Source organism: Caretta caretta, chromosome 3 (assembly GCF_965140235.1).
Source record: "Caretta caretta isolate rCarCar2 chromosome 3, rCarCar1.hap1, whole genome shotgun sequence".
NCBI classification, from domain to species: domain Eukaryota; kingdom Metazoa; phylum Chordata; order Testudines; family Cheloniidae; genus Caretta; species Caretta caretta.
The window spans coordinates 34,911,154-34,934,389 of NC_134208.1; the positions used below are offsets into that span (position 1 = coordinate 34,911,154).

Here is a 23,236-nt window from a genome sequence, read left to right on the forward strand (position 1 = left end):
AAACTGGCACTGCTAAGGTGAATGCAAGCTAAATTTACATTCTAGAAGGATACTAGTATTTGATTGAACCACTTTAAATAATGAATGACAAAGCACAATCTGATAATAAAAGTAATAATAATTACTCCAGCCAGGACCGGTTAGGCATTTTAGAACTCACTACTCATAGAATTAAATTTAAGCATGAGAGAAATAAAATTATGAAATGCACAGACCAATAAAAAACTAAAATAACAGTACTGGAATCCTTAATGAGCTTTGAAAGAATAAAATTACAGCGAATGTATGTGCATTGCACATTTCAACAGGAAGCACAAAGAAGTAACAACAACAACAATAATATAAGTATGTGTGTGTGAGAGAGTGTGTGTGTTGAAGGGGGCAGTGTGCATGGGAGACAGTGTGTTTCTCAGAGAGATAGAGTGTGTGTTGCAGGGGGGTGAGAGAGACTGTGTGTGTGTGTGTGTGTGTGTGAGAGACAGGGGGTGTGTGTTGAGGGGGACTGTGTGTTTGAGTGAGCATGCCAGCACACTGTCTCCTTAAGTCAAGCACTCAGGAGCCTGAACACTTGTTCAGTACAGCAATAGCTGCAGCTCCCACTCCTGAGCCAGAGGCACCAGCACAGACAGGGTCCCTGTCCCCCCACAGCTCAGTGGAGACCTACTTAGGCACTGCTACCTCTAGCATAAGGCAAGGCCCCCAGGCCAGCTATGGATCAGCTTCCCAAAGAAGGGAAGACTGCTGCAACAGCAGGAGTTGGGCTGCCGGAGAGCAGCAGCTGCTGGCCAGGTGTCCAGCTCTGGGAGGGGTGACTATGGGGTGCGGGGGGGCAAAAGCAAATTTTGGGGTGGCTATAGCCCCCACAAAGCCCCACCAGCACTACCCCGTTCATAAAATTATAATGTGATATGAAACTCGAGGAGGGGACGGACAAGTGCCCCCTTGCACTCCCTAAATGGTGCCCGGAGAAGAGTCTGTTTGCATCAAAGCATACTCCTCTCCAGAGCATGACTCCCCTGTCCAAGATTCCCAAGTCTCGCTGTTCCTCTGCTGTCCACAGGTGTCTCTGAAATCCACTAGCAGAGTGTTGCATCCCTCTCTAGAGCTGGTCCACATAGAGAATGACAACCTACTTCCTCAGTCAGCTACTCCATTAACTCAAGAGGTAGGGTTTTGTGCAGTGGATCAAAATGTTCTGACCCTACTGATGAACCATGTTGGAGTCAATATGATGTCACGTGATGGAGTTTATGCTTTTTCAGCTTCGTCTTTTAAAAATGTAGGAAATTACACACAAAAACTATGTTAAAAGAACATTTAAGGCTGCAAAATCAAACACTTGAAAGTTAGGAGATGTCAGAATTGGGGCTGAATGTGTGTTTGCATTATGATAGTGTTTCATTACATGATCATGTACTATTTTTTCCCACAGGACCCCTGCCTCATTCAAGATGGACCTGCTCTGGGGATGAATCAGGGCTGTGTACCTATTGTCGGTACCAGGAGACGGTGGGCCTAAGCCTGCCAATAGTTAAAGGCCCTCCCCCTTAGCTGGCAGAGAGGGGACCAGTAAATTCAGGTCATAACTGAATGCTGAGGTCCGGGGACAACAGGAACAGGAGTGAGAGTCATAGGGAAAAATCATGGGATTGAAAAGAGTTGCCAAGAAGAGAACCCACAACAGGACCCACTGCTCCTCAAAGGCATCCAAGGAGGCAGTGGACACTGCCCAATCACTTGTGTGTAGTGAAGGAAACTGTGGTCTGTAGGACCGTGCTTCACTTGTTGTAGAAGTGAAACGTGTTCTGTGAATGAGGCAAGGAAGAGAAAGGTTAAGGCAGTTTAATTTTGCCCTGGAGTACTGGATTATATTCCTGTCTCTGCCACAGAGTTCCTGTGTGATATTAGTCAAGTCACTTAAACTTTTCACAGGTGGTGACTTATGGTGTGTTCTTAATTTTGAGTCCCTAACTTGAGACCCTGGAGTCTGACTTGCAGAAGTGCTGAATTCTTACCAATGCAACTGAAGTCAATGGGAGCTGTGCTTTGAACTGTACATAATGCTATATACTCTAAAGTGTCTCAAATGGGGCACCCAAAATTCGTGGATACTTTTGACCGTAATGTCTCTGTGCCTCAGTTCCCCATCCATAAAATGGGGATAATACCCACTCACCTCACAGGTGAGGTGTTACTCAAATAAATTATTGCTTTCAAAGCCCTCAGATACTGTAGTGATGAAAACCACTAAAAAGCCCATAAGGAAATTAATTCTGTCTTCAATGCAGGGTTTTAATATTGTACAATAAATAAGGCGTGGGGCCACATACTGAACAGTGAGGAGAAATCCAAAATATTGAAGTCAAAATATTGAAGCCATTAAGGGAGCACCATCCATTCTGTGCACTGAATTAGGTCCTGTAGAAAAAATATTATGTGATCATGGAATTAAAGACTATATCATAATGCATATGCACAAGGGAGAAAAATTAAGGTTACTTAAGCAGTCTTAGTTTTGGTATGTTCTGACTTTTGAGTGCTTGACTTCACAACTTTAATAATCTTCTATTGATGTAGGGGTTTTGTGCGTAATATATATTAAGAGCTACCTTCCCAAAGCCCCAGGGAATGGCTGGAAAGAGAGCCTGTGGAGCAAGGAAGATAAGGGCTGTTAACTTTGAGTCCACAGCCTTCTTATATGACTTTATCATATGCCTTCAGCATCATTTTATTGTAAATATTTTGTATATTTTATGTAAATAATATATAAAATCACAGGTTGCAGTCTTCGATGTGTCTGAGGGTAGTATACACACTTTTTTTTGCACCCAAACACCATCTCTACTGTAAAAAGAAAAGGAGTACTTGTGGCACCTTAGAGACTAACCAATTTATTTGAGCATAAGCTTTCGTGAGCTACAGCTCACTTCATCGGATAATCCGATGAAGTGAGCGCTTTCGTGAGCTACAGCTCACTTCATCGGATAATCCGATGAAGTGAGCTGTAGCTCACGAAAGCTTATGCTCAAATAAATTGGTTAGTCTCTAAGGTGCCACAAGTACTCCTTTTCTTTTTGTGAATACAGACTAACACGGCTGTTACTCTGAAACCTGTCATCTCTACTGTATTTTCCTAACCACTGTTGTGGTATGTGGGAATATCCTGAATTACCGAATGCTACATAACTTAATTACCCACCTAGCCTGTAAGTGTGATTATTTCTGGCTTACATATGGCAAAACTGAGGCACAGGGAAATTAGGTGTCTTGCCCAACATCACACTACAAATCAATTAGATTTGAATTAGAATTGCAAATAGAGCTCAAGACTCCTGGTTTACAGTTCCCTACTCTATCCAGCAGACAATGTTGTTCTCAATGTAAAAAACACTGCAATACAAAGTATGTTGTATTTTACTCAATTATCTAAGGAGAAAATTAACAAAAGTATTAGGAGGGATATTTTTAAAGGCATGAATGGGAATTAGCTGTCCAACTCTCATTGACTTTCAGTAGAAGCTAGGTGCCTATATACCCTTTGTACCCTTGAAAATCTCTCCGTAGGGGACTTTCAAGTGAGGAGATTTGCACTGTAGTAATATCATCAGGTCAGCAACTTTGTTCTGACCTCTAAAAAGTTTGCGTACTAAAACTCAATAAGCAACCAAAGTGACAGTCAAATATGAAGGTTACATTATTTGTTTTGCAGCACATTTTGATGTGTTTTTATTACACTTGCATACAGACCACAACTGTCAAAATAGTGGGAGCGAGTATATGTAAAGCTGATTTACAGATAACTAGCCCAAAAGCAGACTGTCTTATTTTATATCAATGACTTAAAAATGTATCTGCGGCGCACAGAGGGATGTTACAGAGGGTTAATGGCATGTACACTTAGTGTCACAGAGAAAATAAATATTTATGAGTTTGAAATATATGGATGCTGCATTATTGTGAAGCTTAAGGGCACAATTGTGCTAGTATGACTAAGAGTCACACCTTTTATTCATTTTGCATTTTTGCCAGTTGTAGCAGCTTACAAAGGAGTTCTGTCTCATTCCTTATGCGCCCTCTGAAGTGCATTACATTGTAATAACTGAAAAGACTGATGTTTTCTAGTTTACACACATCTCGGTAGATTTTCAAATAACTCTCGTTTTCCAAGTAACTTCTGAATCACTGGAAAACACTGATTATATGTTAAATATTATAGAGATATCAAATCTCATCTGAAAGGGGTAAGGTACTTTATCCTACCTATGGAAAATAAAAACACTGCCATTTTTAAAAATGGAGAAACTGTTGGGGATTTTTTTTTTTTATTTTATTCTTTAACTCAGAAATGGCTATAGGAATTATGCTCAAACTTTCGTAAAAAGATCACGTTGAGATAGACTCCTAACCGGAAAGCTTTCAGTCCAAAAGGTGAAACCTTCCACAAGTTATAAGTAACTGAATTTGGGAGAAGAAAAGGAGTACTTGTGGCACCTTAGAGACTAACAAATTTATTTGAGCATAAGCTTTCGTGAGCTACAGCTCACTTCATTGGATGCTTATGCTCAAATAAATTGGTTAGTCTCTAAGGTGCCACAAGTACTCCTTTTCTTTTTGCGAATACAGACTAACACGGCTGCTACTCTGAAAGCTGAATTTGGGAGGTTATAATGGAAACTTTTTTGTGCATCAGGATAGTTACTAGAAGTAATCACTTTCCTATGTACACACATACATGCGTGTGAATAATTCTCTGAGTGGTGGTGTTATCTATGTGATATACGGCATGTATTATTGACATGTACCTTTGACTGTGTCTACCTACTGTGACTGTGTCTGCATATGCATCCATCTCTGTTGAGATAACTTCCGACATTCCAAATTTCAAAACAACATCAGTCAGTCACCAAAACCAATTTGCTGGAAGAATCTTTCTTTCTTTCATCCCAAACCCTCTTCCATCAAGTAACACTGACCCAAGGCTCTAATCAGACAATACCTCCAAAACTGACAGTTTTAAGGTCTGATGTCTTATGACCCATCAACTCTAGAAACAAATTTATACAACTGGCTAGGAGAGACTCCTAACTTTCCAGTGGGGCACACACCCCATTTGCTTCTAGCACTAATAGGATCTCATATATATCAAATCTTAAACTCGTAAGATTATGTATAAAAACCCTATTTTAGTAATTCTAGTGGTTTCTAAAATGCATAGAATTTTCTCACTCACAGGCCTGGACAGATGGAATCGGGTTAAGAGTTTTCAAAAGCACTCAGGGTCAGCTTATTTCTCCCATGGGAGACAAAGGAAGATTTACCACTGACATCAATGGAAACAGAGTGTGAAAATCCCATCAATGGTGATTAAAAACCTGGTCTTTACAGGCAGAGGAATATGAAAAATAGTACCAATAACCTCCCAGATTAATGTTTCCTCCCCCCTCCTCCCCACTATGGAAATTCCCTCCCAAAGGTACCATTGGTCTGAGACCCAAGATAGGCAATATTCAGTCCTGGCCCAGAGGTAGATTTTAAGGTCTGATATCCTGTAGACCCACAAGCTAGAAAATTGCAACTTGACCACTGGAACATGGATATTTCTAGCTTTTTAATGAGATACAGGACATTGGTTTCTAGCTCTGGAAGATCCTAACATACTGGACCATAAAATTGTGACACTTTAATATATATATATATAAGCTATTTTATGCTATTTTTAGAGATTTCTATGTTTGCCTTGCTTCTTGGTGCTGTACAGTGGGATTTAGGGTAACTAAGGCTTTATAGGCATAAGAATTCAAAAATTAGTCCTACACTATCCTACAGATAGCAAGTGTGAAAAAATCGGGATGGGGGTGGGAGGTTATGGGGGTCTCAATAAGACAAAGCCTCAAATATCGGGACTCTCCCTGTGAAATTGGGACATCTGGTCACTCTACCCAACACATTGTTTTAAAACTCTGTAAAACAATTATAAATAGCTTTTGTGTAACGTTTGCAGCATGTACAGAATCAATGATGGTGTGGTGCTGTATAAAGGGTTTATTGGCACTGGTCTGGAATGACCAACATGTGCCCATGAATGCCCCCGTCTATTCCAAATGCATACAGATGAAACCTTTATACTAGACCACACTGTCTGATAACCACATGCAGATAATAAACAGCTTATTCATGGGAAGCGTGCTTTTTTTTAAAGGAATCATATCTTAAAATGCTCTCCATACTCTTGGAAAGCTAGGTAGGCATTATTATTTCTTCAGTAAGCAGCCTTAGGAAATAAGACAGCTAACCACAGTGATTTTTTTTTTTTCTGCTCAAGATGTCCTAATGCTCCAGAATATCTAAGGAACTCTTTTACTTGATGAATCAATTGTACAGGTAAGAGTCTGTTCTCAGATTTGGAGGCCTTAACCTGCTCCCATTGGCTTTTCTACTGTTGACTTTATTAATTATTATTTGCATTATCATAGCTACTAGGAGTTCCAGTCATGGAACAGGACCCCATTGTTCTAGGTGTTATACAAAGAGAGAACAACAACAACAACAAAATAGGCACTGATCAAAGAGCTTATGATCCTTTCCTACATGCAGGAAGCTACAACCCCACCATACATCAAGATGTGGATACAACAAAGTTTTCAGGTTTATATTTACATATCCAAGTCAATCTTTGAAGATATACATATTAAACAAAAGTTAACCCAGTACAAGTCTTGTTTGTCCTTTGGTGAATGATGAAATGTGTACATGTAAGACCTTTGGAGGTTGAATTTTAGCAACAGATGGGTTGTGCTATTGTGCATTTTGAATGTTACAATATAACACAATAATTTCTATAAAACCATATTTAATATACAACAAACTCTCACCACATAAACACATTAAAACACCTTATTATAGTTCCAAGAATCAATTACAGGTTTTCATAAAAACATTTTCATATCTAGAATCTTAATACAGAATGATTTATTTCTATGCCAAAATACATTTAGACTGTAAACTGTTTGTAGAAAAAGACAAGAGAATTGGGGTTTGCTGGTATTTAATCTATCTTATTTCTTTCTTTCATGTTCTACTTTGAAACATATCTGAAATGTTTACATAAAACACTTTGTTTTTTATCCGAAGTTCAAACCAAAAAAAAAGAAAAAAAGAAAAAAGAGAGAAAGAGAGAGAGGAAGAAGAAAATTGTCTCTTCACTTCACTGTCTTTTGGATGTGCACAGAACAGCATTCACTGTCTGCACATGCTACCCTGGTCAGGACTGTGTGCCATGTTGGTTTTGAAAGAAAGACACAACATTCCCTTTTAATACAAGTATTGGGTGCTCACAGAATGAAGAATGGAGCCCCACTAATAATTGAATTGCATTTAGCAAATAAAAACTGGGGGAAAAAATCCACATAAAAACACATATGAAGATTGATCACACAATTTTATTAGAGTCTTTTGAACAATTGTATTATGTTGTTCCTTTATTTAAAAACTCTTGCAAAAAAAGACATTGGAGTGGACTGTTTTCAACCCTGAGCATTAACACTGCATATCAAGTACTGTAGTAAAGAAGCTGGTTAAGATTGTAGCACTAGCACAAAGTCACTGATATTAATCCTCTAAATGATCAGGTTTTTACAAAAAAAATACATAGTTTTCAATAAATAATGCTTAATTTTACAACTTTGATACAGCAATGTCATACACTGTTTTGACACATACTAAACTCTGCATGCTATATAGTCTACTAGAAGACAAAACTTTGCCATGCATTTTCCTTTACTAGTGCTAGAAAACACTTTGTCCTCCAGTGCATTGCCTCAAGCAGCCTTATCCTCTTCTTTCTATCTCATAGCAATAGGCCGTGCACTGGCATGCAAAACCTTAAGGAAAGGTTCCCCCCCACCATCACTCAGACTTCTAAACAAAAGTACTTTTCAGCTTTCCCCCCCCAGACCTGGAGTGTCTATGAAAATGAATTTCATGTGGCCTTTGAAAAGGCTTTGAAATTACATATTTTAAAAGTGTCATGCTGAAAAACGGCTCTAAAACATTCAGTTTTCCCCACTGTGGCCATCATGCAACATCTTTGAAATGTTGTAACCATCAAATGTCCCACATTGGAAAAATAGGCCTCCATTTTAAAACAGGCCCCCCTCCCCCCGAAAAAAGTATCACAGCATTTATTTAGAGACTCCAAAACTCCAACATATGTACAAGAGCAAAACCAGATAGAAATTGCAAATGAGCTAACAATGGCATATAACTCTTCTCCCTGGTATACCCAGGAGTTGAGGCAAGTTGGCTTTGGAGATACGCAGGAAGATGGAAACAAAATCAAATTGTGATAAATAGAAGTTCCTGGAATAGTATTTATTATTTGATCAAATTTCTTCAGATGGTAAATCACTGTTGTTTTGATTTTCTGTGAGGTGAATGTTACTATAATGTGATACCATGATAATCAAACCAGTCTTAATTTCTGGAGGTTCACAAATCTTAGTAGCTTGATTTCCTCATGTTCATTCACTCTGCAAGATTTCACTTCACAGAAAATCCAGATATAATAGCTAAGCACAAAAAAGTTTGATTAAATAATAAGCACTGGAACCTCCAATCTCACACTTCCAGGTTGTTTGTTCATCATTGAAAACCACTCACCCCTTCTTGACCATATTGCTTTAGGGGTTTACTTTCATATAGAGAAGTCATTGCTTTGAAACTGCTGTCAATCACAATCTTCTAAGAGTTTTTAAAATATTCCTATCTTTGCACTGGCATAAGTATTGGGTTTCCTAAGAGAAACTCTACCCAATGAAGGTATTACTTTTTATACATGAAACAATACAAGTTTTGTTTCCCTTTTTCGTAAGTCATTCTACACTTTCTGCACATTTGTGCTTTATATTGAATATAAAAATAGGTCTTTAAAACTCTATTTACTTTAAACTCACTAAAAAACTACTTGCTTGTGAAATTCTCTTACAAATTCACTGCATCCATGTAGAGAAGATAAAACTAATTAGGCAGTTAATTGATACAGGTAGTGTGTAAAAAAATAATAAATTTTAAAAATCACAGCCTGAAATTTGGGAAAAAAGAGAAATTGAAGGAATAAAATTGTATAGTTGAAATGTAAGGCATCTCAGTATAGGGAGTTTCTTTCTGGTCATTATCATAAGTGAAGATTAAGGGCAATTTAGAAAGAGAACTACGTTTTTCAAAAAAACAGGAAGAATTGGGACCCAATTCCGCACATCCTTCTTGAAGCAAAAAACTCTCATTAAGCTCAATGAGAATTTTTGTTAAGAAATGCAGGTATAAGCACATACCAGGGCATCAATATGAAGATGTGGCAAGGTTAGAGAGAAAATGAATGAACTATAATGGAGTATCAAATAGCTGAAAACTACATGGCCCTGATTCTTACCTCACAGGAGTTTCACACTAGAATAACTATAGAGTTGCACTTGATTTACACTTGTGTAAGTGAAGAAGCAGGACACACAGATGCAAACCACATTCAGTAGACTCTACCTTTGGGGAAGTTTACCCTGGGTGGATGTGGATGCCTACATTTTAGACCACGAGACATTTAAAAGACATTTTGAATATGTCTTCCTGTTAAATTTGAAAAATATTGTCCTTTTAAAGGAATTAAACAATTTACTGTGAGTTAGTACTTTTACAGTTGAGAGAATAAACAGAAGACAGCAACCAAAAGGGAAAATGTCAATTGAAGTTAACTTTCCAAAAACGTTCATTTTCAAAATCTAAAAAATACCACCACCTTTTTCTAGGTCTGATATTTAAGTGAGATCCTAAGTTGTTTTTTCCAGTTGGAAAAAGCTGAGTTTCTTCTTTTGTGCCCATAAGTCTGCTTACACAAAGAAAAATACTTTACGGAGACCAAATGAAAACAGGGGCAATAAGAAAGTAAATGGGAGACACTAAGCCTGGAACATAAAGATTTCTCCAAGAGGGTAGTCAACAAGAATTCATATGCATACTTAAAAGGAAAAACTGGGAATAGGATTATTCAATTTGACCAGAAACACCCCACACATAAAATATGAGGGTAACCTAGCTGATGTGATCTTTAGTGACTGTAAGACTGCTCTTACTCTCACTAAAATGAGTGGGAGTTCAGGCATTGATTTCAACAAGGAGCAAGTTCTAGCCCTAAAAGTCTCGTGGCTTAATTAGAATATTCATTCATTTTCCTTGGGCAATATGCAAAGTTAAGCTCTCAAATGAATTAAATGTCAAACTTTTTGGGAAAAAAAAATATGTACTGTCCCCCTGTACATTGCATCGTCACTCAAAATATTAATTTTACATGTTCCCTTCCAAAAGCCAAGACTCTTTTGGCAGGGTGTTTTTTTCCTTTGACTAAAGTAGACCTGTTGCTCTTTAAAATCTGCCTGACTGCGCTATACTTGGATATTTCAAATTAGTTATTCTTGATTAATATTTTGTAATGATAATTGTAAAAATTTCCTCCAAAAATTTTTGTGAGCTGAAACATATACCTTATTACAAACTGAATCCAGCTTAGATTTGACCATCATTAATACATAACTCACTGAACATTTGCAAAACACAAATGTTCAATTACACTGCCTATCATTTTAATAAACAAGGATGCATATCAGAAAGAAGGGAGTGGAAGAAATTGTCCACACCCTCTCATGATAGCTTGAAGAATTGCTAAGAGAATTTTGGCTCAGTTTTAAAGGATTGGAATATGATCATCTAATGCTATCACCCTAGCCCATGAACTGGTTTTCAACAGTAGGACAGCTAATGGCTAGAGCACTTTAGTTCTTTTTCTTTCTTTTTTTTCTTTTCTTTTTGCCTTAGAAGAGATAAATGTCATTTGTTTTCAGTCTAATTGCTAAGTAATTATATAGAGAACATACTAATCATTTGAGACCAAAAAAACTTAAAATTCAAGAAATTCTGTTTTATTGAGGACTATCCATTGCCAAGGATATTTTGTGTGTTGTACTTGTTTGTTTTAAAACAGTTTTTTTTTCATAAAGAATTATCACAATGCAAGACATAAATTTAGCTTCCCAGATACTCTACATCTCTTTTCTGATAGCAAGGATTTAGGCCAAACATCTTTTATTTAGACTCATGAGTAAGTTTTTTAAATTATTATTATTATGAGAAAGAGATCAGATTATATGAATCATTTAACTACCAGATTATTTAACTAACCTAAAGTAGCTATCTCACCACTTAAATGCCTAAGAGTTGTCTTTGATTAAACATAACATGCATGCAGGTTTAAATGTTGTGTTTTATTATGCCTTACAAATATGTATGCAGGATTTTCATTTTCAGCAAGTCTGAAAGCCTGTAGCAGTGGTTGCCACCAAAATTACCAGCACAGTGAATTGTCCTTGTAAACAGCTGGATCATTTATTAGTGGATAAAAAGATAAAAGGATCGACCAATGCCTATCAGATAAAAAGTAAACTTCTTGAGAAACACACTTCCACCTTGAGTCTGTTTATTGCCATCAGCAGTTCTTTCAAAGTGTAAAACTGAAATCTGACGGCTCCTAAGGGGGAAAAAAATGCACATTTACAAAGTCTGTTCATCTGCAGCAGCCGCTCACATCCGCACTTCCCACGCCCCAGCTCTCAGACAGGCAAAGGCAACTGCAAAGAAGAGGGAATTGGAGCAGGGATCCCCTGGGTTCTCCAGCTGCCGGCGGGGCGGAGGTTAGCGCCGTGCCACTGCCGAGGAGGGCGGCAGCACGCTCTGGGCAGGGCATCGGTAGCTACGAGCCCGCCCAGGCCGCTCAAAGGGAAGGGCGGCAGAGGCAGAGCTGGCTGGGGGCAGATCGCTCCGGCTCCGCGAGCTGGGGGCCAGCAGCGCCTGTGCGCGCCCGGCTCGGGCGGGGAGGGAAGCCCTGCACAGAAGGGACAGGGCAGAGATCAAAGCTGGCTGCACCTCCGCCCCTGCGGCAAACTGGAGGCCTCAGCCCGCCCCTTCTTGAGCAGGATCCCCCGGCTGCGGCCGGCCTCCCCGGCTTGGAAGCCCCGCACCCGGCCGCTGCTGCCTCCCTGCGACCCGCCTCGCCTGCCCCTGCGGAAGGGATGCACGGGGAGGCGGGAAGCAGCCGCCAGCCCAGCACCGTGCTGCCCCGGCCGGCGTGGGGGGCGGAAAAAGGCGGGGAGGCTCGCGCGCCCCGCCCAGGGGGAGCCAGCCGCTCTCCGGTCCCTCCCCGCCGCTGCACCCCGACTCCTTCGCCCGGTTCCCCCGTTTAAGACTGGCGGGGCTGGGGGAGGGGGAGTGGGGGGTAGGAGAGAAGCTGCTAAAAATGACCAGCGCGCCTGCCGCCGCCAGCCTTCGCTGGCCGCACATGGCCGGACACACCCCCTCCGCGCACGGCCAGCCTGGCCCGCCGCACAGCCCAGCCCACGTGGAAGGGACCCCGGGAGCCAGCGCAGCTCCCTCCCCGAGAGCCTGAGGGAGACTCCCCCAGGCCGAGCAGGGAGCGAGCTAGCACCGGCCCCCGACGCTGCCCTCCGGAGAGCCGAGCCCTGCCACTTGGGGGAGCGAAGCCAGAGCCATCCCCGCCTCCTACGCGCACGGATCGCAGCCTGAAAGGTGTCCTTACCCCGCCGCCCCGGAGATGGGGACAGGGCTAGAATCCCCCCTCGGCAAAGGGCCCCTCCGCTAGCCACACTCAGCTGGGATGCCCCCCCCCCCAACCCTTCGCCGAGGGGAGATGCAGCAACGACAGAAGGCAGGTAAACGGGCAGAGAAGCTAACACTCAAGCGTGCCTGGAATCACGTTCTCCGGGATGCTCCCCGCCATCTTTCTATGGGCTCCTGAGGGCCAGCCACCCCCGGGGTCTCCCCTTCTAGGGTAGGTGGCCGCGGAAAGCTGGATGGGGGAGCGGGGAGGGGGGTAAAAGCAGCGATTTTACACGTTTGTGGAATAAAAAGCTGTCTTAACGTTCTCCCCCCTGGCTACATGCAGACACAGCCGCCTACAGCTCCGCGGGTGGGGCGTGGGCACAGGGCATCGCCAGCGTTACTTCTACAGACACTAATAGCGATTCGAGTTTCTATCAGTTCCAGCTGATTTATTAAAATTGTCAAGATACAGACTTTCAGCATAAAAAAAAGGCAATGATGTTGACAGTGCACAAGTCTGCTTTTGCCATCATTTGCTACAAAATATGCAGATGGTCTGTACTTTAGATTATATTGCACAAAATGAGAAACTTTTTTTAACTATGTGCCTTTTTTTGCTAAAAATCGAGAATCCAGTTTCATACCTTCCATCTGGGGCCCCATCCACATATCACAGCGTATGAGATACATAAAGTCCTACTATAGTACAGTACATATACAATCTTTTAAACTAAGATAACAGCTCTGAGGTCTATATCACCATTTTCAATAAATCTTTACCTACAAATATTGAACAAATCTGAACTATAGCTGTACAAAAAAGTTTCTTTTTTTGTTTTAAACCACAAGGCCTTTAGATGCAAGGATTATTTTTAAAATGTTAATCCTTTTAAAACCAGGACGTAACGTACCAACAAACTTGCATGCTAAAAACAGAAAAGAAAAAAAATAAAAGGGAAGAAGTGCCTGAAAAGTCTTACTGAAAAAACACAGCAAGAATGTTCCCTTTTCACTGTACAAAAATACGCCTGAAAATATATTAATTTTTAAAAAAGACTGAGGTCTGTTATGTATCAAAAATGTTTCAATACCTTTTTGTACTGAGGTCTAGGCTGTCTGGTATTCAATCAAGGAGGTATAAGGGAACAAGTTACAAAAAAAAAGTTGGCAAGTAGAAATCACATTTGTAAAACCATAGACAATTTGATCTGAAAAGTAAACTCTGATCTTAAGTCAGTTCACAGTTTTTTTTTTCTTTTTGTAAGCGTTTGTACAGTCTGCATTTTTTCAAGCTCCCTGCAGCTTTGTTAAGAATCGGATGCATAGAAGACATCAGTTTTCTCCCTCCAAAAAAAGTTGCAATGGTCCCTTTCAGAAAAAAAAAATCAAATCAGAACAGTTCTTTTAAGATCTCTCGCGGGAAAAAAAAATCCACAACCCCCTTGAGTAACAGTTGTGCTGCCAAAAGACTTCTTTGCAGACCATCTTCCAGACTTCAATCACAGACCGACAAGCTTCGAATATCGACTTCTGAATCATTTTTCCCCCAGTCCCCCATGCCTTTTTGTTGTTGTTGCGATCACCAAATTAAAAAAAAAAATCATAACTCCGGGCTCGGTTTGGAACTAACTTTGAGACTTAAAAAAAAAAATAGAAAAAAAGAAAAAGAAAAGAAGACATTTTATTATTTCATTTTTTTACTCCCCCACTTCCATCACATCATCACCAGCATCATCTTTCCTCTCCGATTTCTCCGCTCGGTTGTTCTCACCAGCGACACGCCTTCCCGCGGCTCAGTAAGTGAAGACCAAGTCGGAAAAGTTCGCTTCCAGCCAGTCCCCTGCGATCATTTCGCTCAGCTCCGGGGTGCAGTAATCGGGGAACTCGAAGTGAGAGCCCAAGCTGCCCTCGCTGAACGAATCCAAATCTTTATCCACCAGGGACAGAGACAAGTTCCCCGAAGCGGAGCTCACCCCCAGCTCCGAGGCGGCGTGAGGGTGCTGGGAGAAATTCAAGCTCAGGTCGAACATCAGGTCGTCCGTCTCTTCGCTGCTGGAGGAGGAGGTGGAGATGGACCTGGAAGACGCCGGGGACAGGCTGGGCTGCTGCTGGGTGTTCTGCTTGGTGATGTTCTTGAAGTTGTAGTATAGTCTGTTGCTGCCGCTGCTGCCGTGCGAGGCGGCGCCGCCCCTCACCTCTTCGTACAGGCTGGCCCCCTCGGTGGACTCTGCCGAGGAGCTCAAGGTGGGACTGGCCGGGACTTTGGCTACATTATATCGCCTCTGCTGCTGCTGCTCGTCTTCCTCGTCCTCCTCCTCCTCCGCCTCTTGCTTGATCCTGAGCTGCAGCTCGTCCTCTTCCTCCTCCTCCTCCTCCTCCTCGTCCATGAAGACGCACTTGACGGTTTTGCTGCTCACTTTCAGGGTGCCGTAGACATAGTCCTCCCCGGCGTAGTCCCCGGGGTGGGTGGCTTTAGCCCCGGGCTTGGCGGGAGAGGAGGAGGAGGAGGACTTCAGCTTGCTACATTTCTTACTGGAGCTCTTGGCGCTTTTGCTGCTGCTGCTGGTGGGTGCGTTTTTCTCCGGGCTCTGGCTGGCACTGGGCTTGGCTGATGGGTCCATTTTGGGCTTTTTCCTGGGTCTGTATTTGTAGTCGGGGTAATCGGCCATGTGTTTGAGCCTCAGTCTCTCCGCCTCCCGGATGAAGGGGATCTTCTCGCTGTCCTTCAGCATTTTCCACCGCTTGCCCAGGCGCTTGGAGATCTCCGCGTTGTGCATGTCCGGAGACTGCTCCATGATTTTTCTCCTCTCGATTTTAGACCACACCATGAACGCATTCATCGGTCTCTTAATGTGCCCTGAAGCCGTTTTGCACCAGTCCGGGTCGCTCTCATCCAAAGCGACCGGGCTGCACGCCATAAACTCGCCCTCTTCGGTGTCCATCGCCTCCCTGGGCAGATTGCTTTCAGTCTCTGTACTTTCTGCTTGCTGCACCATGCCGGGCTTGCAGCGATTTCTTTGTGTGTGCCAGCCCTTTCTCTGCCCCGCCACACGAGCCCTCGGGAGTCACAAGGCGAAGCCCCGCGTGCGAGTTGCAAGGTCTCTCCTGCGCCTTTCCTTCCCCGCTCGCACACGGCCGTCTCTGCTCCCCTTGCACCAGGCACCCGCAGGACTGGGACGCTCTGCGGCTCGGCTCTTTCCCCTCCCCCCGGCGGCGGCGGCAGCAGCACCGGCAGCCGCCCGGACCCCGAGCTCTCACTAGATCACACGCCCCCTTCTGCAAAAGTTGCGGCCGGGTCCCCTCCGAACTAGTTATCAGGGTTTCATATGAGTGACATCACTCCCCCAGCCAGCCAATGGTGTAACTCGGGCTCCTCCCACTGGCTCCTCCCCTCTGCCTTTATTGAAGTCCCCCCCATGCGCCACCCGCCCTTCGCACCGCTTTAGTGGGGGAGGTGTGGAATTGGAAGAGGCTGGGCTGGGAGCTTAATCTTAATATACATATATGAAAAATGACTTGCATGGGTCATTTAAGATGGGTTGTATTAATGCTTTCACCATCTCCTCCTGGGCTGGCTATTAGAAAGCACAGCAATTTGTTTTGCTAGAGAGTGTGGGATAGTGGATGTGAATCTGGTGCGATTATTTCCCATTGCCTAGTGCAGTCAGGCTGGGTGAGCTCATGTCCTAGGGACTGAGGTGCATCCTCCGGGCATCTGCTCTCTGTGCTTCCAAGTAACTGACGGTGGCGCTTTAACACTACAAGCTTTTCAAAAGCATGCAGCTAGTTACTTTTTTGCCAGGCAAAGAAATCAGTTTAAAGATAAAGTGCTGATTTCTCATTCTCGTGTTTCCATAGTGTCTATTTTATCCCTTCTTTCTCTTATTCTCTTCCTCCGAACCTCCCCCACAGTCAAGGCATCACCTCTTTACTCATGGTTCTCTATCTGCCAATAGCTGGAGAAACAGTCAACGGTTTTGCTTTTGATCAGTTAAGATCAATGACACCTATTTGAGATGTGTGGATGTTTCGGACTTCAAAATCTGGTGGCTGTGACATTTACAGGCACAAATTGACCCATGGCCACCTCTGGCATTACTCACACCTGTGATCATTTTTTTTAAATCATGAAAAATATAGCATACGTTAAACAATCTAATTGCATAAAAACAGTACTTTGCCTGTCATGAATCATTTATTTTCACTTCCTAATTTCGACTAGACCATAATGCCAATAATTAGCCTTTTTTCCCCCGGGCTAGTAGTAAACCAGATTAAATAGGGCACTGTGTCACATGGTGATTTAAATCCACCCTTAACAAATCAGGGTGCATAGATGGTACTTAAAACATGTTTAAGAGGAGCAAGTTTCTCCCCCCCCCCCCCACCGCCTTTCAATTTCATGGTGCTGTAAGGCTATCTACATGTTAGCTCCAGATGCTGGGGAGATAGGAAGGTCTAAGCACCAGATACTCCCTGTAGGGAAAAAGTAGGAAGGGTGGGAAAGAGGCAGAAACATAGCTCTCCACCCTATACCTCCCCAAGCACTGTCCAGATGCAGAGAGTGGAGGGAAGAGAGAGCATAGGATGGGAAAAGGAGTCTTGCAAATTACTGCCCCCATAACAAAAAGGGGCCATGTGAGAAATGTTGTCTCTGAGGCACAATGCTTCCCAGTCCTCCCCATGACGGTGCCTAATGACCCAGTCTAACCCATAATAATGGTTATTGTTTATCATCTGGGTTGTATGAAGTAAAAAGGAAAATGTGAATGGTATGAGTCAGCCTATCATAAAATATTATGACTTATAGTAATATATTAAAATAGATCTTCCTAACAAGGGGGAGCAGACTCTTTAAAGCCTGGCCTACCTGAGGGATTGCCTATTTCCCTGTGTAATACTGCCACCACTGTGGTCATCAGAGGAGCCTGAGTAGAATTCCCTTCATTATAAAAGGGGGAGAGAGGGTTGCTGGGCATTCTCTGTGAAGGCTTCACAACTCTGGTTTCTCCCCACCTGGTCTGAAGTAGATTGAATTCCGTGTCCATATGGGCACACTGCAAATGTCATCTGTTTGATAGGGGTTTTGGAGAGGGTGAGGGTATGCGTCCCACAATGATGAAGGGGTGGAAAGGAGTCTCTGTAGATGTCTGGCTGGCTGAGTTCCTGTGAAATGACTCCTGGCTGCTGGGATTTTGTTATTAGTGATGTCACGGTGCCTAGAACCTTGGAGAAGTGTCAAAAAGGCTAACAGAATGTTAGAAACTATCAGGAAAGGGATAGAAACTAAGACAGAAAATACCAAAATGCGACTGTATAAATCCATGTGCTCCCATACCTTGAATATGGTGTCCAGTTTTGGTCACCCCATCTCAAAAAAAGATACAGTGGAACTGGAAAGTTGCAAGAAGGGCAACAAAGATGATCAAGAGAGACTACAAAGATTGAGGCTGTTAAGCTTAGAAAAGAGACGAGTAAGGGGGGTTATGACAGAAGGTTATAAAATCATGAACAGTGTGGAAAAAATGGTTAGTGACGTGTTATTTAACTTTTCCCACAATATAAAAACCAGGAGCCACATGATGCAATTAAGAGGCAGCAGATTTAATACAAACGAAGAAATACTTTTTCATGCAGCACACAATTAACCTTTGGAACTCATTGCTGTGGGATATTGTAAAGTCCAAAAGTATAACTGGGTTCCGAAAAAGAACTGGATAAGTTAATGGAGGATAGGACCATCAATGGCTGTTAGCCAAGATCAGGGATGTAACCTCTTGCTTGGGTTGATACTAAATCTCTAACTACCAGAAGACAGAGGTGGATCACTCCAACTGCCCTGTTCTGTACACTCCCTGTGAAACTCTGGTACTGGCCACTGTTGGAGACAGGATCCTGGGCTAGATGGACCATAGGTCTGACACAATATGGCCATTCTTACGTCTGGTCTTATGTTCTTTTTGTTATTTTAAATTTAAATAAATAACGTGAGTAGAGATGGTCGAAAAATGGAATTTCCATTCTGTGGGAAATTCTGAGATTTGGTCATATTCTGAATCAGAGTGAAAAGTTGAAATCTCAGAAATTTTGTGAAATATTTTTTCGACCTTATCAAAACATCTCATTTTGCTAAGGTTCAACTTTTTCATTTCAACTTTATTATTTTGACTTTTATGCTATACCATATAATTATAACATGTATTGTAATTTATAAGAACATAAAAGTTGAAATGATAAAGTCAAAACAGAACATTTTGACCTTATCAAAATGAAATAAAGTTTTGATGAAATTGGCATGTTCCTATGAAAGTTTTTGATTTAATTCTGATGGAAATCTGTTTCAATGGAAAATTTCCAATTAGTTCTAAATGTGATTAAGAAGCCAAACAAAAATATAGGGCCTTTCATGACTGGGGTGCCATCTAGAAAACATCGCAGGATCAGGCCTTTAGCTACCAGAACTTTTAATGTAGTCAAATAGCAATGACACTCCAAAATCAGACAAGAAAAAGTTTTACTACTATCACTAGTGGAGGGAAAAAATAGGCCAGATTACTTCCTTCTTTTTACCACTGTCATTGCAACCTAAAGAAGACTATTCTGGTTGAAACATTTTTCTTGTCTGAGTTTGTCTCCTTTGTAAAGATGAATATAAATACTATAAAGGCTTCCACATAACCCCTCCTCTCTCTTTTTTTTTTTTTTTTTTGAGTGCCTTTGGTGTATTTTGACAACATTTAAAAATCTTTCAAACTGGTCTTTTAATTCTAAGCAGATATACTGCTCTTGCGGGCTTCTTAATGTTGATCTTCTGTCTGATTTTTTTTTTTGGAGGGTGGTGCTGGAGAGATGATGAAGTTTGAAAAACAGGGCTGACGACTAATCGTGACAGGCAAGAAAGTGAGTGTCTTGCAGATTTCAGAGATCTGTTGCTGCACAGGAAAAGGTCTCTGTAGAATGAATAAGGGGCTGGGTCTGCCCTCAGGAGTGCACCTGAGACTAAAAAACCACTACCATAGTGATCTATGTGGAGAAGCAGACCCCCCTATGCAGGGCCGGATTAAGGCAGGGACTTTAGGGGCTGCAGCCCAGTGCATCTGCTCAAGGGGGCCCCCACAAAAATAAATCACAGGCAGTGATCTCTAACTCCGGGTCGCTAAAAGTCCCGCAGTGCAGAGGGGCGCTCGGGCAGGCTGCCTGCATGCCGTGGCCCCACGCTGCTCCCGGAAGTGGCCAGCTGCTATCACGTCTCTGTGGCCCCTGGTGGGGTGCAGGGAGGCAGCTCCGCATGCTGCCCCTGCCCCAAGCACTGTCCCCGCAGCTCCCATTTGCCAGTTCCTGGCCAATGGGAGCTATGGGAGTGGCGCTCACAGGCGTACACAGCACACGGAGACACGCTGCCCTCCTCCCCACCAGGGGCTGCAGAGACATGCTAGCAGCCAGCCACTTCCGGGAGCGGCGTGGGGCCATGGCATGCAGGCAGCCTGCCTGAGCCCTGCTGCGCTGCAGGCCACGAGCCACCTGTGGTTAAGTGCCTCTTGGCCGGAGCCTGCACCTTCCACCCACTCCTGCACCCCAACCCCCTGCCACAGGGCAGAATCCACTCCTGCACCAAACTCCCTCTCAGGAAAGAGACTTGTCTACAGGGGCCCCACAAAATCTAATAGCCCTGGGCCACAGGAGAGTTAATCCGGCCCTGCCCCTATGTACTGCTCTTCTAATGGGATATCTGCCAAAATAAGAATTAAGTTTGACTCACAGATATGTCATGTCTGCTGCTGAAGAAATAGAGCTGGGTTTCTACAACCGTGGGAGGTATGAGTCAACAGTTTTTCTGATACCAAAAGCGCAGTGTGGCATGCTAGATAAAATTTGATGACAGGCTCCCTGCATTTTGTGCATATTCACCACCATCACCACCACTCTGCAAAGTTTTTGCATCTGGTCAACGTTTCATTGGCTGCAGAGCTTGGTGAGGGGATAGTCTGACCATTCTTAAGCATTGGTCCCATATTAAATCAGGTCGGCTGCTGCTGGCTACGTGATCACAACATCACTGAAATTTTACCTGTCTGCCCCTCTGTACAGGCAGACAGGCAGCTGGGCCAGATTTCCGTGAGTGGTGTTGCAACATGGGACAGGGGGTCACAAGATCACTGAAATTTGGCCCAGAGTCCCCTCCATCCAGATGAAGGGGTGGTCAGGCCAAATGGTGTTGCGACCTGCCACACAAGGACTCTGCTCCTGTACTATGGAGTGCAGGGGAGTCTGCTGAGAATTCGATTTCTGGTGGCACTGGCTCATGCACTGAGTGGGTAAGAGAGGGGAGACTCCCTGCTTGAGGGAGACCTGGGACTTCTGTGGGAGGAGTGGGGGAGATGAATGGAGACCAGAATGGGGTCACTGCCAGAGGGAGTGTGAGCAGGGCCAGATTAACCCATAGGCTAATAAGGCTATAGCCTTAGGCCCTCCTATTTTTAGGCTCTACTGTAGGTCCTCCATTCCATATTGAAGTAACAGCTGAGTGATGGTAGTGAGGCCAGCGGAAATTTTTTGTCTCATTAGATATTGCTTTGTACAAATTAATCCATCAAGATTGTGAATTCAATTGATGGTGGTTGTGATTTTGTCTTTATAGGCTAAGGAAGTGTTTGTGGGCCCAAGCAATACTGAACTTTGTACACAGGCGGCCTACACTGGACAACAGAAACCATGTCAAAGAAAGCAGGATGGTAGAAATTGAAGGAGAAAAAAGAAAGATGGCAAAGACAAGATGTAGTTCTGAAAGGTACTCCTCTCCTAACATTTCTTCCTCCTGCTAAATCTGGTGCTGAGGAAGTCCAAGCGAACCAGCCCAAGTGAACCTGCTGCGCCGGCACCTGATGAAAAGGAGCAGCCTCCTGTGACTTCTCTAGCTGCAGTCTCACTGCACTCCTCTGACGACTTTCCCAGTGATAGTAATACAAAAATACCCATCTCCAATGACTCAGGACTTCTCAAGATCTCACTGCATATTGGACTGAGAAGGGCCCACAGAAATGCCAGAATCTAGATGCTGACTTTTCATTGCTGAAGCGAGAGTACATCAATCAGAATCATTATCTGAGTAAATCAATATTTGAATAGATGAAGCCTAACAAACAGATTGGCAAGCGAGAATGGCTCATCTATTCACCTTCTAAGAAGAAAATGTACATTTTATTGCTCCCTGTTTTCTGATACCAAAAAGTGGGGAATGTTTTGCGAAGGCTTCAATGATTGGAAGAACAATACTGCATACATTACCAATTATGCAATGAGTGAGCAGCATACATTGTCAGTTAGCATGCCCTAAAGAAAGTTAGCAGCAGAATTGATACCCACATGGAAAACCAGTTTTTGGAAGCTCGTGCTTATTGGAAGAACGTTCTCAGACATGTAGTTGAAGCCATAGTTTTTCTTGCTGAGCGCGGTCTGCCATTTCATGGCTCAGATGAGATTGTTGGATTGAAACACAATGGCAATTACCATGGTGTTCTAGAGCTAATCGCTAAGTTTGACCCTTTCTTAGCTCAGCACATCAGTGAACACATAAATCATGGAAAAGGCCATACATCATATCTATCAAAGACTATTTGTGATGAATTAATTGCACTGTTGGCAAAGAAGATACTATCAGCCATTGTAGATGAGATCAGAGATGTGGGATATATTTCAGTGTCCATCGACTCAAGACCAGATGTGTCACATGTAGATCAGCTGACTGTCATCTTGCATTATGTGCTACCCAGCGGACCAGTTGAGCATTTCGTGACCTTCATAAACATCACCAGCCACACAGGGGAGAAACTTGCCTCATGCCTACTCGATTTCCTCATGGAAAAGGGGATGTCATGACCAAAACTATAACAATGCAAGTAATTTGAGTGGCAAATATTCAGGGATGCAGGCAAAGATAACAGAGCGCAATGCTTTGGTTGATTACGTTCCATGTGCTGCGCACTCACTCAACCTTGTTGACCAATCTTCCGTGGTCTGTTGTGTTGAAGCAGTTTCTTTTTTTGCATTTGTCCAAGAATTGTACAATCTTTTCTCTGCATCAACCAGTCGTTGGATGATTCTTAGAGAGTCACTGCCAAAGGGATGCCCAGTCTCCACGTCACTCTCAGGGACACGGTGGAGTGCCAGTGTTGGAGCTGTGAATGCAGTTGTTCTGGGGTACCCCAACATCCTTGAAGCACTAGAGAGCATCAAGGATGATGAATCTCAAAAATCAGCAACAAAAAAAGATGCAAAGATCCTGAGTGATGCAATGTGCAGTTTGGAAACTGGTATTTTGTGTGAGGTCTGGAATGATATACTTCAGCCGTTCAGCAGGTGCAGTCTAAGCTTGCAAAGTGTCCAGATTGACCTTTCCACTGCTGTAAACCTAATGAGGAGTCTTGGAAGTGTTCTTCAACAAATGTGGGATAGTTTTGATGAGTGTGAAATTTAGGGGGCTGCAAGGACTGCTAACCATAAGTATAAGTCAGCCAAACACCACAAAAGACAGAAGACATGCTACGATGCAACTGCCCACTCATTCAGTAACAAGGAGGCC

General features: G+C 43.0%; 1 protein-coding gene across 1 annotated transcript; it reads right to left on the reverse strand.

Moving 5' to 3' along the window:
- Window positions 1–7,419: 7,419 nt before the first annotated feature.
- Window positions 7,420–15,953, reverse strand: SOX11 (SRY-box transcription factor 11). The gene has a single exon (XM_048845437.2). The coding sequence runs from the start codon at window positions 15,651–15,653 to the stop codon at window positions 14,451–14,453; it is 1,203 nt and encodes a 400-aa protein (XP_048701394.2). The 5' UTR covers window positions 15,654–15,953; the 3' UTR covers window positions 7,420–14,450.
- Window positions 15,954–23,236: the final 7,283 nt, after the last annotated feature.